The sequence below is a fragment of the Callorhinchus milii genome, unplaced genomic scaffold (assembly GCF_018977255.1).
Source record: "Callorhinchus milii isolate IMCB2004 unplaced genomic scaffold, IMCB_Cmil_1.0 Scaffold1, whole genome shotgun sequence".
NCBI classification, from domain to species: Eukaryota; Metazoa; Chordata; class Chondrichthyes; order Chimaeriformes; family Callorhinchidae; genus Callorhinchus; species Callorhinchus milii.
In genome coordinates, this window is record NW_024704742.1 from 67806786 (window position 1) to 67820538 (window position 13753).

A 13753-nucleotide genomic window follows, 5' to 3' on the forward strand; every position below is an offset into this window, starting at 1 on the left:
CAATCCTCCAAAAAAATTGTCCCTTCACTTCAGTGCTGTTCGTGGGTCATTGCTGACTGCAAAATGTCTGCCTCAATTACCTGTAACTTGCCGTCCTTCAGAGGAAATGTTAAACCAAGTTAAACAATGTTAAACCCTGCCTGTCGAGGAGAACTTTAGAGATCCCATGGCACTATTCAAAAAGAGAAGGGAGTTCTTCCAGTGGCCTGGCCAACAATCTCCCAAATAAAAGTGATCACTCATTCCATGGCTGTTTGGGGACATTGCTGCGTGCAAATTGTCTGCTATAATTCACCCACAAAATACACAGTCACATCAGTTTACAGTGTATCCTGCAAAGTGCTTTGAGATGTTGCCATGATGTGATAAGGTGCTGTATCAAATGTAAGGATTATTATCTTCTCCCACTCCACACCCATTAACCCCCCACCACCCAATTGTTCCCAGTATCCTAACAGATTAACGTCAAGATTTCTTATTGAGATCTTCAAATCCCTCCAGGATCTGGTGTCACCGTGCTTTTCCTACATCCTGCTCAAATCCCCCAATGCTGGTCTACTGCTCAGGCCTCACTCTTTCTCCCCCACCCAACCCCCTCCCCACTTCCAGGTCCACTATCGGTGACCAAGCCTTCATCCATTAGATTGTTCTCTGAAAGATTTGCCCCATGTCTTATATTTCATTTCTATGTAGAAGGTGTTTTAAAAAGTTTATCAAAGTTTAAGGAGTTGTTGATAATGGGGTAAATTTCCACATGTATGCGGATGACACCCAATTCTTATCTTTCTGCCTCCACCCTTGACTCCAGGACCACTGCTGTCCTGACAGAATGTCTGTCAGACATCAAGTCCTGGATGAGAGCGAACTTTCTACAATTGAACATAGGAGACCATTTCTGCAGTAAGCGATGATCTGATCTCAGGGGGAATCACAATTAGCCTCAGCCAATCCTGAGCAAAAGGTGGAGGGAGTAGGAGGGAAATCGGCCAGACAACTAGCTCCTGATTGCTGTCCTGTGACCCTCTTTCCTCCCCATATATCACTGCAGAGTGGTTGGATCAAATGACATGTTTTTCTGTGCTGTGTGACTATGTAAATGGATGTGGGAAAGAGCAAATGATTGGGATTAGAGGGCAGGTACCGGCACAAGGATAGGCTCTAAGAGCTGGATGACCTCTGCAATGTCATTTGTATGAACAGAAGGTGAGTGGAAACCTGCTGAGACCAGCATATGACTGAAACACGAGACGGCAGTTCATCTTTCAAGTCTTTTATTACAATGCCAAGAGTCCCTTGACAAATGTAGAAGACAACAATCCTATAATTCATGCAGCACTCTGTGAACGCGATGCCCAGTGTTTACGGCAACACCAAGTTCCCTATATACAGTTCCCGTCAACACAACACAAAACGCGAATTAATACAACTATAAAGTGCTCTGGCCTGCCAGATTTGCCGTGGCTTTTTTTTGCCGAAAATTTCAAAGGAAACAAAATCTCACATGCATGGCAAAAAAAAATCATTTTTTTATAATATATAATAATTATAATGGAAATTAAGACAATCGCAATCTTCCTCAGTCATTTTGTAAAGGCATGAAACCAGTGCATCATCTCACAAAGAAACCACTTAAATAAATGAGTGAAACCTCACAGAAAATACAACTACAGTCCATTTCACAGATACATCATTCATGTACAGTTACACAAACAGTGTCTTTTTCTAGCACGGTTCTGCATTACAGTCGGACGACAGTAATCATCACACCAAAAAAATCTTTTCGCATTTTGCATTTGTCGTGTGTGTACAGGTAAACAAGCTAGCACAGTGATTTAGTACTGGGAGATAAGGCAGCCCAAGTCAACCCACCTCTCTGACTGCCACAGTGTAAAACAAGTCAACTATAACCATGTTCTCAACAGCTAATATCATTAATATGGTTTGTAACAAATCTACATAATATTTTTCAATTACTGCCTGTTACATTAACCACCATTTCAGGTGGGTGGGATTGAAAATGCCAAACTGGCATTGGGTAATTGGACCCAACAACTGGATTTTGCACGATTTGCTGCCAAATTCAACACCCGAATACCGAAAAAAAAACACCACTTGCTTCCTGATCTTTTACCCTTCATCAGTCCAGAAATGCTCTTCAAAGCAAATTAAAAAATCAATGCCGTCAGCCTCTAAGCAAACACCACACTTTCAACCCAACCAATCCCCCCGCCCCCACCCCCCCCCCCCCCAACTCCAAACCCCTCCATTTTCAGCTACAACAAAAGCTTCCTTTCCAAATCCTACTGAAGCTACAGTTTCCAACATGTAGGATTCTTTCCCACACATGTATTTGTAAATCTTGCCCCAATGCAATAGAAACTGCTGACATTTTGTGGCTGTGACATGCTTTAGTAATGAAAGTGCAGATGTTTCGTTACTTTACCATGTATGAATTCAAGAGCGTTCCAGGGGATTCGAGTGCTCACTAACCTGAGACACTAACCTGAGTGAGGTGTGCTATATAAATGCAAGTCGTTGTTGTTGAAGATGATGCAGTTTGCCAATCAGTATCCTGTGGGTTTTGAAATAATGATAATAATTATCATAATCCTTATGTTGAATGTAAGGACTATGATTATTATTATCATTATTTCAAAGTGTGCAGTATTTGGCAAATTCTGAAACGCAGCCTTAAATTTCAAAGCTGTTTTTTTGTAAGTTTCTTTCTTTGAAATAGCTACCAATTAGTCCCACTCCCCCACTCTTACTTTTAGCCCGAGAAATGTTTCCTTTTCAAGTACCTATCCAATTCCCTTCTGAAAGCTACTATCGAATCTGCTTCCAAGAAAATCTAATTACACTTTCTTTATTTTGGTCTAATCAAAAGCCCACCAAAGTCCTCCAATGTTGTTGTGAGAGCTTCAGGACATTTTTCTCCTAAAATTAACATCTTGGAGTAGAAATTCCATCCGGGTCTTGACTTATTGTATTTTCTTTGCATTGCTGGGTGCGTATTGGCTGCCTTGCACAAACAAAATATCCAGTCACTACACTGTACGGTAAATGCCATGAAGCACTTTAAGACTCCCTCCTGATGTGGAAGGCGCTACATCGAATATAAGGTTTATGATTATTATCATTATTTCAAAGTGTGCAGTAACTGGCAAATTCTGAAACGCAGTCTTCAATTTCAAAGCTATTCTTCTGCAAGTTTCTTTCAAGAACTACGGAAAAACGGCTTCAGGGTTAAGACTTAAAAGTTTTACCTAACAAAATACGTGATCGCTACACTTTGCAGAAAATCCTGTGAAGTGCTTTGAGATGTCCTCCTGATGTAAGTATTGTTATAAATTCAACAATTTACCAAATTCTGGATGCTTGAAATGCTTAGAAAAGTTAAGTATAACAACAATAATAATAATCCTTAATAATAATAGTCCTTGCATTTGATTTAGTGCCTTATCATGTCGTTGAAACATCTTAAAACGCTTCACAGCATATACTGTAAAGTGAATTGACTGTATATTTCTGTGCGAAAGGAGGCAGCCAATTGCACACAGCAATATCCCACAAATAAATAATAACTTGCATTTATGTAACACCCTTCGTGTGAGGTAGTGTCTTGGAGTGCTTAGACTCAGGTTCTCCCCTTAGGTTTGAAAAGACAACTATTAAGAAACTGATTACCTGGTCAGTCTTTTTTGTTGTTGTTGTTACAGCACTGTTGTTGTAGCACTCTCCATTGAAACAGCCTATTAGATCTCTAGCATGTGCATTAAGACAGGCAGGTGTACAGAATAGCTAGCCTAGCCGGTGGTCACCTTTTTGGAACAATTCCCACTCAACTTTATACCGCCCTGAAAAGCAAAGAAACCAGGAGACCGCAAATTCCACCTGCCCTGAGCATTGTCGGACTATTGGAAAATTCGCCTGCNAAAAATACACAGTCACTACACTACATTTTGCAGCAAATCACTTTGAGGCATCCTGCCGACGAGGGGAAAAAAGCACTATATCAAGTATAAGAATTATTATATTATTATTATAATAAAATCCCACAATTCAGTTTTAATTTGGATGCCGACATGAGAATTGGCAATTGCGGTCTTAAAGACAAAACAGGTGCTACTGACGAAGACTAGGTGGAATTTGGTGCCTCTGGGTCTGGGTTACTTTATTTCAGGAGCCTCTCATGTGCTGGGAAAAGCCCTTTACAGAAAGGGGAAAGGCTGTGTGAACATTACAAACACTTTAGCATTGATAAATACAATCCTTTTGCTCACTCATTGCCCCGAAACGCTGTGTTAAATACTGCGAAGCAGAAAAATGTTATATATATACTGTATATTAAAAAAAGATGATGCCTACAGATAATCTTATACTCATGTCAGTTGGCAGCTGAAAGACATCTGCAGCACAAGCCACTGCTGGCCTTTTCCCGGTGTTGCTCAGTTGGTGTGAATGTGTGTGTGTGTGTTTTTTTTGGCTCGTAAAGGTAGGGCATGGAACAGGAGGTCTAAACAAGGTCACTGCAGCCTTGGCGGTCATTCGGCATCACATCGTCTCACTGTTGGACGTCGAGCTACATTTCCTTCTGGGAGGTGGTTTGGGGCGCCTAAGCTCTGCCTGTAAAAATGTACAATAAAGGGTTACATCTACACATACCAATACCTTCACACCCCCTCCCTGTAAACATATTCACTTACCGATCAATTCCAGGCCTACCAATTCCTCCGTTCTTTCCCCCCGCACCCGCCCCGCCACCCACTCCGTAAAAATATACATGTTGCATATGAAAAATGTAGGCATATTGGTCAAATGTACTTGTACCAATTCTTCCCCACCCCCACCCCTCTCACCTACATCCCCCACCCCCGGAAAAATATACACATACTAATCAAATACACATGTACCAATTCCTGCCCCCTCTCTGCATTTCCCCCTGTAACACTCTACACATATTGGTCAAATTCACATGAAAACAATCCATCACCCTCTCCATTTTCTTCCCCAAAAGAACAGGAGAAGGCCATTCAGCCCATCAAGCCCATCAAGCCTGATCCAGACGTCAAATCCTGGATGAGAGCTAAGTTTCTTCAGTTAAACGTCAACAAGACCGAGGCTCTCCTGTTTGGCTCCCATCAGCGTCTCCACACCTCAGGCGCTGACAGCATCACCATCCATGGCTGCACACTCCACCTCACTGAGCCAGTCTGGAACCTTGGCGTCTTGTTTGACTCTCAACTATCCTTTCTGCCCCACATCCATGCCATGACCTGCTCTGCCTTCCCCCACCCAGGAACATCGCCCAGCTCTGCCACTGTCTCACTCCGCAGTTCGCCAAAACCCTCATATACACATTCATAACATCCAGGCTGGACTAGGCAAACTCCTTCTTTGTCAGTCTCCCCAATGCCTCCCTCCATAGGTTACAGATCATCCAGAACTCTGAAGCCTGTGTCTTTCCCACATCAGGCTCCGTGACCCTATTACCCCCATCCTCGTCCTACTCCACTGGCTTCCCATCACACAGAGGATACAGTTCAAGATCCTGGTCCCCACCTTCAAAGCCCTCCATGGCCTCGTTCCCCCCTCCCTCTGCGACCTCATAACCCCCTACCAACCTGCCCACTTCATGACCCTTGTCTCGTCCACTCCACCATTGGCGGGTGGGCCTTCTGACACTCTGCCCCCACCCTCTGGAATTCCATCCCACAGTCTCTTTGCCTCGCCCCCTCCCTTGCTTCCTTCAAGATCCATCTGAAGACCCTCCTCTTCGACCATGCTTTCGAGCACCCTCCGTCTCCCCCCCGCCCTCCACCACCCCAATCCCAACCCCCAGCTCGGGTCCGAAACATTGACTGTTCAGCACCTTGGGACATCCTCCCAAAGTGATAGGCACTATACAAATGTAATCTTGTTGATCCGCCAGTTTATTAGATAATGGCATACCTTTCAATCCTATTTCCCTGCCTTTTCTCCATACTTCCTACCTATATTTACCTGTGTTCGACTACAGAATCAGTCTTCCTATCCCAAACCCTTACCCTCAGTCATGTAGTATTCTCTGGCTCATAGTCATAATATTGAATGCAGCCCACCAGGCTCTGTGGTTGAGTCACCAGTGGGTGTTATGCTTGAGTGAGATGGCTTGGAAAGTCATCTTACCACCCCCCCACCCCCGTTCCACCCTTCCGCAGAATCCAAGTCAGGCTCAACGAAGATCAGTAGTGATGCCCTCTTCGAGAAGCTCCTCATTCAAACTGAGATCTCCTCCTTATCTCATATCCACCAAGTCGCAAGGTGACCCTGATGTAAAGAGGCAGGTTGATCTATTAGGTTTAAAAGGTGGCCGCCTGGACAAAAGTAATGCCGTTGGTTATCTAATTGCACATTCCTTGTGATGCCAGAATGTTGCAATTACTTTCTCTCTGCCTCTTATCTCACTTCACACAGCAGCCTTCCAACTTGAACCCATCCCATCGATCTTACTCTCTGCTCTAAACTAGTAACTCTGAAGGGAGGAAGGAGGTTCTCATTAGCTTTTATTTCTATTTTGCTGGCTTGGAATAGAAGAGGTTTAAGGGGGTGTTTTGCTGGGGAGGAGGGGTGGAAATTCTGTCCTTTATCCTTCAAGAGGTTGATTGAGTGCTTTGAGATGTTATTCCCACATGAAATGCGCAATATGAGTGTAATTTGTCCTTGATTAAATAAGATGGGTAATAGCCCCCACGAGGTAACAATAATAATCCTTGGATTTGATATAGCGTCTTATCACATTATTGAGACGCCTCAAACCCTTACTCTCTACTCTAAACTAGTAACTGCAGAGGGAAGGTGGAGGTTCTCATTAGCTAATAATAATATTCCTTACATTTGGTACAGCGCCTTTCATGTCAGGAGGATGCCGCAAAGCACATCACAGGATATATTGTAAAGTGCAGTGACTGTGTTTTGTGGGTGAACACAACAGCCAGTTTGCACACAGCAATATATAATAATAATAATAATAATAATAATAATAATAATAATAATCCTTGCGTTTGATATGGTGCCTTATCACATCATTGAGAAGTCTCAAAGCTCTTCCTCTGGGCACTAGAGGGACAGTGACATTGATTTACGTATAGCTTGGAAATCCCTTGGTAAACACACATTGTCAGAGTCACAACAGAGTTCTTAAGGTTCTTCACTCTTGAGTTTCCGCATGTGTCAGATAGACATCCATCTGACCCAAAACAAATTCCATAAGGGTTAATATCTAATTCACTCTAAATGTTATAATAGACATGCCTTCAATAGCCAGTTGCGGTAATGCATCCCACATCTTGATATGACTCCAGTAAAATACTTTATGATTCCGATTGATAATTGCAACATTCTGGCATCACAAGGAATGTGCACGATAAGGTGCTATTTGCAAATTCATCACCAGTGGAAATAATCTGTCACTATTAGAGGTGAACTGAAGAGATTTCTTATTTGGTCAGCTGGGTGGGACATCTGATACACGTGGAAACCCATCACAACGCTTAGACTAATAGGCATCTGTCTATGGAGTACACACTCATTACGCTTTACAACATATCATGGGAACAGCTTCGAGACGTGAAAGGTGCTGAGTCAAATGCCATGATTATTATTATTATTAAATAACAATCGGCCATCGCAAACCACAGCCATCCAGTAAATAACACAAGAAGAGACAAAAGGTCCCATTCTGGGGGAGGGGACAGTGACATACCTCGGACCGTGGTAACTTTTTCCTAAGTGGTTTCTGGGGGCGTTTGATCACGAGCTGCTCAACCTCATCATCAGAGTTCTCTACTGCTCTAGCCTTATACTGCTCCTCCTCTGCCCTTTGACCCTGATCAATGTTTACTTCATCGCCTTTAAAGTCCAGTCACCCGTCTGAGCGGCCAAGAGAAGGAAACAGAGAGCGAATGAATGGGTTACCTTTGTCTCACTGCTCGTGGCTTAAGATGGTCAAAGTAAAGGAAGATGTAGTTATGTCATGCTTGTGGGAAACACGGCGGTCAGTTATCGGATTTAACCTGTTGCTCATCCATTTCTGACATAATATTTATACAACAACAACTTGCATGCCCTGCACACGGGGTGGCATCTACGAATGCTCTACAGAGCCGAGCCGGGGGAAGAGGTGACTGTAAGCGTGGTCGAAGAGGAAGGTCTAAAAGAGGGGAAGGAGGGGTAAAGCGGGGGGATTGAGGGAGAGAGGAACAACATTGCAAGCAAGAAGACCTGGGTTCAATTCCCAGGCAGGGCGAAACCTTAGGCAAATTTCACGCCTGTTTACCTAGCAGTAAGTAGGAACTCAGTTGTTAGCTGGATCACTTTTCTGGGGGCAATAATCCCTTCAAAACAAATAATAATAATTTGGTCACTCAATCCACGACTGTTTGTGGGACGTAATTGGCTGCCACATTCGGCCCATGAAATATACAGCCAATTCACTTTACAGTATATTATGTGAAGCGCTTTGAGACGTCTTGAAGACGTGATAAGGTGCTATTTCAAATGTAAGGTTTATTATTATTTTGCTGCTCTCGGGAATTCCACTTTGCGCTTTCGAAACAGAGTAGATCAGCGGAAATCGCAATCAGATCTTTCCAACACAACAATAAATTGCATTTACAGTATGTAGCGCCTTTCATTTTGGGAATATGTCCCAAGGTGCCAGACAGTTAAGGGTTTGCACCCAAGCTGGAGGCTGGAGTCGAGAGGCATGGAGGGAAGGAAGGTAGTGGTGGGAGGATTTTCGAAGGCACAGTCAAAGAGCAAGGGCTTGAGATGGGCCTTGAAGGAGGCAAGGGAGGCGGTGAGGTGGAGGAGCTTTGGAATGAAGTTCCTAGGGTGGGAGTAGAAAGGCTAAAGGTCTGACCAGACAGAGAGTGGAACGCGGAACAGGCCAGTACCCGCTGAGTGGAGGCAGCAGCCAGGATGGAAGGGTTTTAGGAGGTCACCGAAGTAGGGTGGAGCAAGACTATGGAGAGCTTTCAAAGTGAGGAGAAGGATTTTAAACACGATCCGCTGGGGAACAGTAAGCCAGTGAAACCAGACGAGAGTGCTCCATGTCCCCCATCCCCTGAACCCTGCAAGCTAGACACCAGCGAAGAAAAATCACGAAAAGTGCCAGCAAAGGACTGAGCACCAGGATGCGATCGTTTGAGATGCTCAGTCTTTCAGGCTCATGAGGTTCACTAATTTATTTTTGTTAAAAAAATCCACAGGATCTGATTGCCTGTGTCACACTGTTATTTTCGATGTGTTTCGCCCACAAAATACACAGTCATTCTTCACTTTACAGTATATTCTGTGATCCACTTTGAGACGTCTCAATGATGTGATAAGGCACTATATCAAATGCAAGGATTATTATTATTATTTTTGGCTTTAATGTCTGCCAAATGATAAATTTGCTATGCTTGATAGTTAGCACTTTGAGACATCTCGACGCGACAAAGAGTTGCTATATAAAAAATAGCAAGTTCTTTAGTTACTTGCAAGGCAGCAATTAGCACCCATGAATGAATGCTATTTAAAACCATGTGTGAGGTTAGTGCTCATCCCACAGCAAAACAAATTATTAATTCGCAGCTACTGAGTGTAAGGAGAGTTATTTCAATGCACAGCCTGGTTTACTTTCTGAAGCGCAGTTTTCATGCCTCTCGGTGGGACTTACGCCAGCGGCGTTCCCAAGACGTGGACGGAGAATGAAGAGACGAAAGAGAAAGGAGAGAAGGAAAAGGCATTGAAGAGGCTTTGCAATCTCTGCGGTGAAACGGCACACGTACAGCGCTTGCGTACAAATGCACTACACTCTTTTGGATGTCTCAAAAATTGTAAGTAAGAAGTATTGTTATATTACATAATATATAACTGTGTTTGCCTGGTTTAGTTAATTGTACTTTCACTTCTGAGGCAGAATCTTGTGGGTTCAAATCCTACGTCAAAAAATTGAGCTCACTGTCTAAGCTGACACTACAGTTGTCGGAGATGCCATCCTGCCGATGAGACATTAAACCAAGGTCCAGTCTGCCTATTCAGGAGGACACTAATGATCCCACGGGACTACTCAAAAAGAGAAGGGAGTTTCTCCCTTCCCTCTCCAGGAAACAATCCCCCAGATAAAATTGGTCACTCACTTCAGACAATACAATACAAAATTACATTTATATAGCATAATTCACATTGGGACAACGTCCAAGGTGCTGGGGTTTCATGGCTGTTTGTGGGAAATTAGTCATTCACTTCATGGCTGTATCTGGGACACTGCTATGTGCAAATTATGGCAACCACGTTTGTCTACAAAATAGATGTTTACAACAACAAGATTACATTTGTATAGCACCTTTCATGTCGGGAGGATGTCCCAAGGCGCTGGTCAGTGTACAGCATTTCAGACCCGAGCTGGGGTCAGGGGGGGAGAAGGGAGGGGAGGGGAAGGGGGGTGGCCGATGGCATGGTCGAAGAGGAGGATTTTGAGGCGGGACTTGAAGGAGGCTAAGGAGGGGGCGAGGCAGAGTGATTGGGGGATGGAATTCCAGAGGTTGGGGGCAGAGTGGCTGAAGGCTCTCCCGCCAATGGTGGGGCGGGTGGGTCGAGGGACGTGGAGCAGGCCAGAGCCGGCTGAGCGGAGGGAGCGGGCGGGTTGGTAGGGGGTTAGGAGGTCGCAGAGGTAGGATGGGGCGAGGTCATGGAGGGCTTTGTAGGTGAGGACCAGGATCTTGAACTGGATCCTCTGAAGGACAGGTTGAGAGTGGGGGAGATGGGGTCACGGAGTTTGGTATGGGAGAGGACACGGGCTGAGGAGTTCTGGAGTTTACAGCAAAACCTATGAAGTGTTTTGCTGTTGTTATGATGGTGTTTTAGGGCATGTAGGCATGTATACAATCTAAAGATTATTAATCATAATAATCTTTGTATTTGATATAGTACCTTATCCCATCGTCGAGATGTTTCAAAGTACTTTACAGGAAACAGTACTGTCAAATGGATTGATTGTGTATTTTGTGGGCGAAACGTGGCACACAGTTTTGCACACAGCAATGTTCCACAAACGGTTGTGGAGTGAATGACCAATTTTATTTGGGTGATTTTTGACCAAGGCATTGGGAGAAACTCACTTCTCTTTTCAAATTGTGCCATGGGATCTTTAATGTCCACCTGAACAGGCAGACAGTTCAACGTCTTAACCGAAGAACGGCACCTCCGACAATGCAACACCCCCTCAGCACTGCATTGGGGTGTCAACTTAGACTATGTGATTCCAAGTCCCGACGTGGGGCTTGAACCCACACCTTCTGATTCAGAGACGAGAGTGCTACCACTGTGCCAGGCTGACACACAAAACATAATGTGTCCCTCGTTTTCTGTCACATGATATTATTATAATTATTGGAAACAAAATGACAGCAAGAATTAATCCTCCAACTAACTCCCTGGTTCTTTACTGGATATGAAATAAAGAGACAGATAGGAGTCAGCCATTCAGTAAACTGTTTGAATGTGCACAATCCAGCATCATTTCCAGCCGCTGCTGAGCTCATTAATATCATTGCGGCAGAGGTTAAACAGAAGACATGCAGCCACTTCAAACTCAAGCCTAGTGAGGGCTCAAACCTGCGCTTGTCATATCAAAACCAACTAGTCACATCCTCCTTGGAGATAAGTGGGGTCTCCTTGGAGCTGAACTGGCTCCAAGGTGACATGCTTGAATGGAATGAATTAATGTAGGAATCGAGCCAGTTCTCTGCGGGATAGAGTGGATAGAGGGATCCAGGGAGAGAGAGCACATTCCATACCAACCATCTATCTCTGGGATTTCCATGTGTAGGTGGGATGAATGGAATTATCAGTTTGGTTTGGATACTCTTAAGCATGGGGATGGGTTTCCGCGTGTGTCAGACACCCGGTTAACCAAAAGAAACCTCAAGCCTGCTTTTACGCTTGTACAGTTAAAAGACTTGGGGGCTTGACGCAATAATTATAATTATTCATATCGTCATATGGCGTGACTCTGTTAATGTCTCAGTTGATGTCTGGGGCTTGGAGGCTGCCTGTTTTCCTTTCAGATTGGAGACTTTCTGTGGCAGTTTCAAATTTGAGTTAAGCTTGCCAACCGGCGCTGAGATGCAGCATGGCTAATAACAGGCACAGATGGTTATGGGCCCAACCATTGTGATAAAGATGGTGGAGAGGGTAGGTGAGCAGGGCTGGCGGGGGGGGGAGTGTGGGTGGGGGTGTTCGCAGAAGTGATTTGAGACTTAGTTGCAATAGGACAGTGTTGGTCCCTTCAATGTCATCATTTGTCACTTGGGATATTATTGCATTGCAGCAACAAGGACCAGCAAGGTCAGTAGCTCTAACATTTGGGTACCTCAGCTGGGACTCCCCGACGTGCTCTGACTCACCTGTTATGATATTGAATATGATGCCGTTTCTAAAGGCTAGAGAGAGAGAAAAAAATAAAGACCATGAAAAAGAACGAGGGTGGGGGAATAAACAAATGAAAATGAAACAACAGATGTGCAAGTGGTGTCCTCTCTATGAATGTTTAGACGCCTTGGAGGGAGAAATTGCACTTAAGAAATCCCACTTGAGTCTAGATTTACTCTATTTTTGTAGCATTTCAGAGAGTGAAGAGTTTGGCAAATTGTTGAATTCAATCTTGACTTGTCAGGTCCTGCAGTGAACCAAAATTAAGACAGTGGCTTCAAAATTAACTCTGTGTTTCAGAATGTACCATATTTTGCACATTCTGAAATACTAAGAAAACAAAGTAAATTTCAACCTGGGTGGAAATTCTACCCATTGACGATAATAATATCTACATTGCAACTGGCACTAACCAGATTCAGCAATGCCAAACACACTCAGTATCTACAGGATATTCGAAAATTTCTATGTAAGTTGGCATGAGATAAAGATGGGTGAGGCAATGGCTCACTTTCCCATTGGGTCAGAAGATTGTGGGATCAAGCCCCCATCCCCACCAACACCACAACAACAACACATTTGAATAGCGCCTTTCACATCGAGAGGACGTCCCAAGATGCTGGAACAGACAGAGTTTCAGACCCGAGCTGGGAGTCGGGGTCAAGGAGGGTGGAGGGCAGGGGAGAAGCAGTGAGATTGAAAGCACGGTCGAAGAGGAGGGTCTTGAGATGGGTCTTGAAGGTGGCGAGGAAGGAGGCGAGGCAGAGGGACGTGGGAGTTCCAAAGGGTGGAGGCAGAGTTGCAGAAGGCTTGCCCGCCAATAGTGGAGCGAGTGAGGCGGGGGACGTGAAGCAGACCGGAGCCTGCTGAGCAGAGGGAGTGAACAGGGTGGTAGGGGTTAGTAGATCGCAGAGGTAGGGGGGAGCAAGACCATGGAGGGCACCACACCCACATTGAGACATCGAGTTCACATTCCAGTGCAATGCCGGTGGGGTGGTGGGCGGGTGGCGGGGGTTGCATTGCTGGAGGTGACATCCTTCAGATGCCACCTACAGCCAAGGTCCTGACTGCCTGTTCTACAGGGAGATGAAAATATCCCACAACACTATAGCAAGATAAAATGGCCCAACCAGTCAGAGTCCTGGCTGACAATCCCCCAGAGAAAAGAGGAAGGAGTTTTGTCTCCTGGACAACTATCTTCCAAGTTAAATCGATTATTAACCTCATCGCGACTACCACATTAGCCTCCAAAAAATCAAGCACTTAACTCCAATGACAGTGTTTTGTGTCTGCT

The 13753-nt window shown here is 44.5% G+C and overlaps 1 protein-coding gene across 5 annotated transcripts in view; it reads right to left on the reverse strand.

The window, feature by feature from the left end:
- Nucleotides 1–4028: 4028 nt before the first annotated feature.
- reep1 (receptor accessory protein 1) overlaps nucleotides 4029–13753 on the reverse strand; it is a 35864-nt gene continuing 26139 nt past the window's right edge. For 2 of the 5 annotated variants that reach the window (XM_042343471.1, XM_042343468.1), the window contains 3 exons: nucleotides 12435–12470; nucleotides 7745–7890; nucleotides 4029–4626 (listed from right to left, as the gene is read on the reverse strand). In XM_042343471.1, coding sequence (XP_042199405.1) covers nucleotides 4555–4626; nucleotides 7745–7890; nucleotides 12435–12470 — 254 coding nt within the window. In that variant the 3' untranslated portion in view covers nucleotides 4029–4554. Of the gene's footprint in view, nucleotides 4627–7744; nucleotides 7912–12434; nucleotides 12471–13753 lie in introns of those variants that run through there. The other 3 variants (XM_042343472.1, XM_042343473.1, XM_042343478.1) reach the window with 3 other exon arrangements.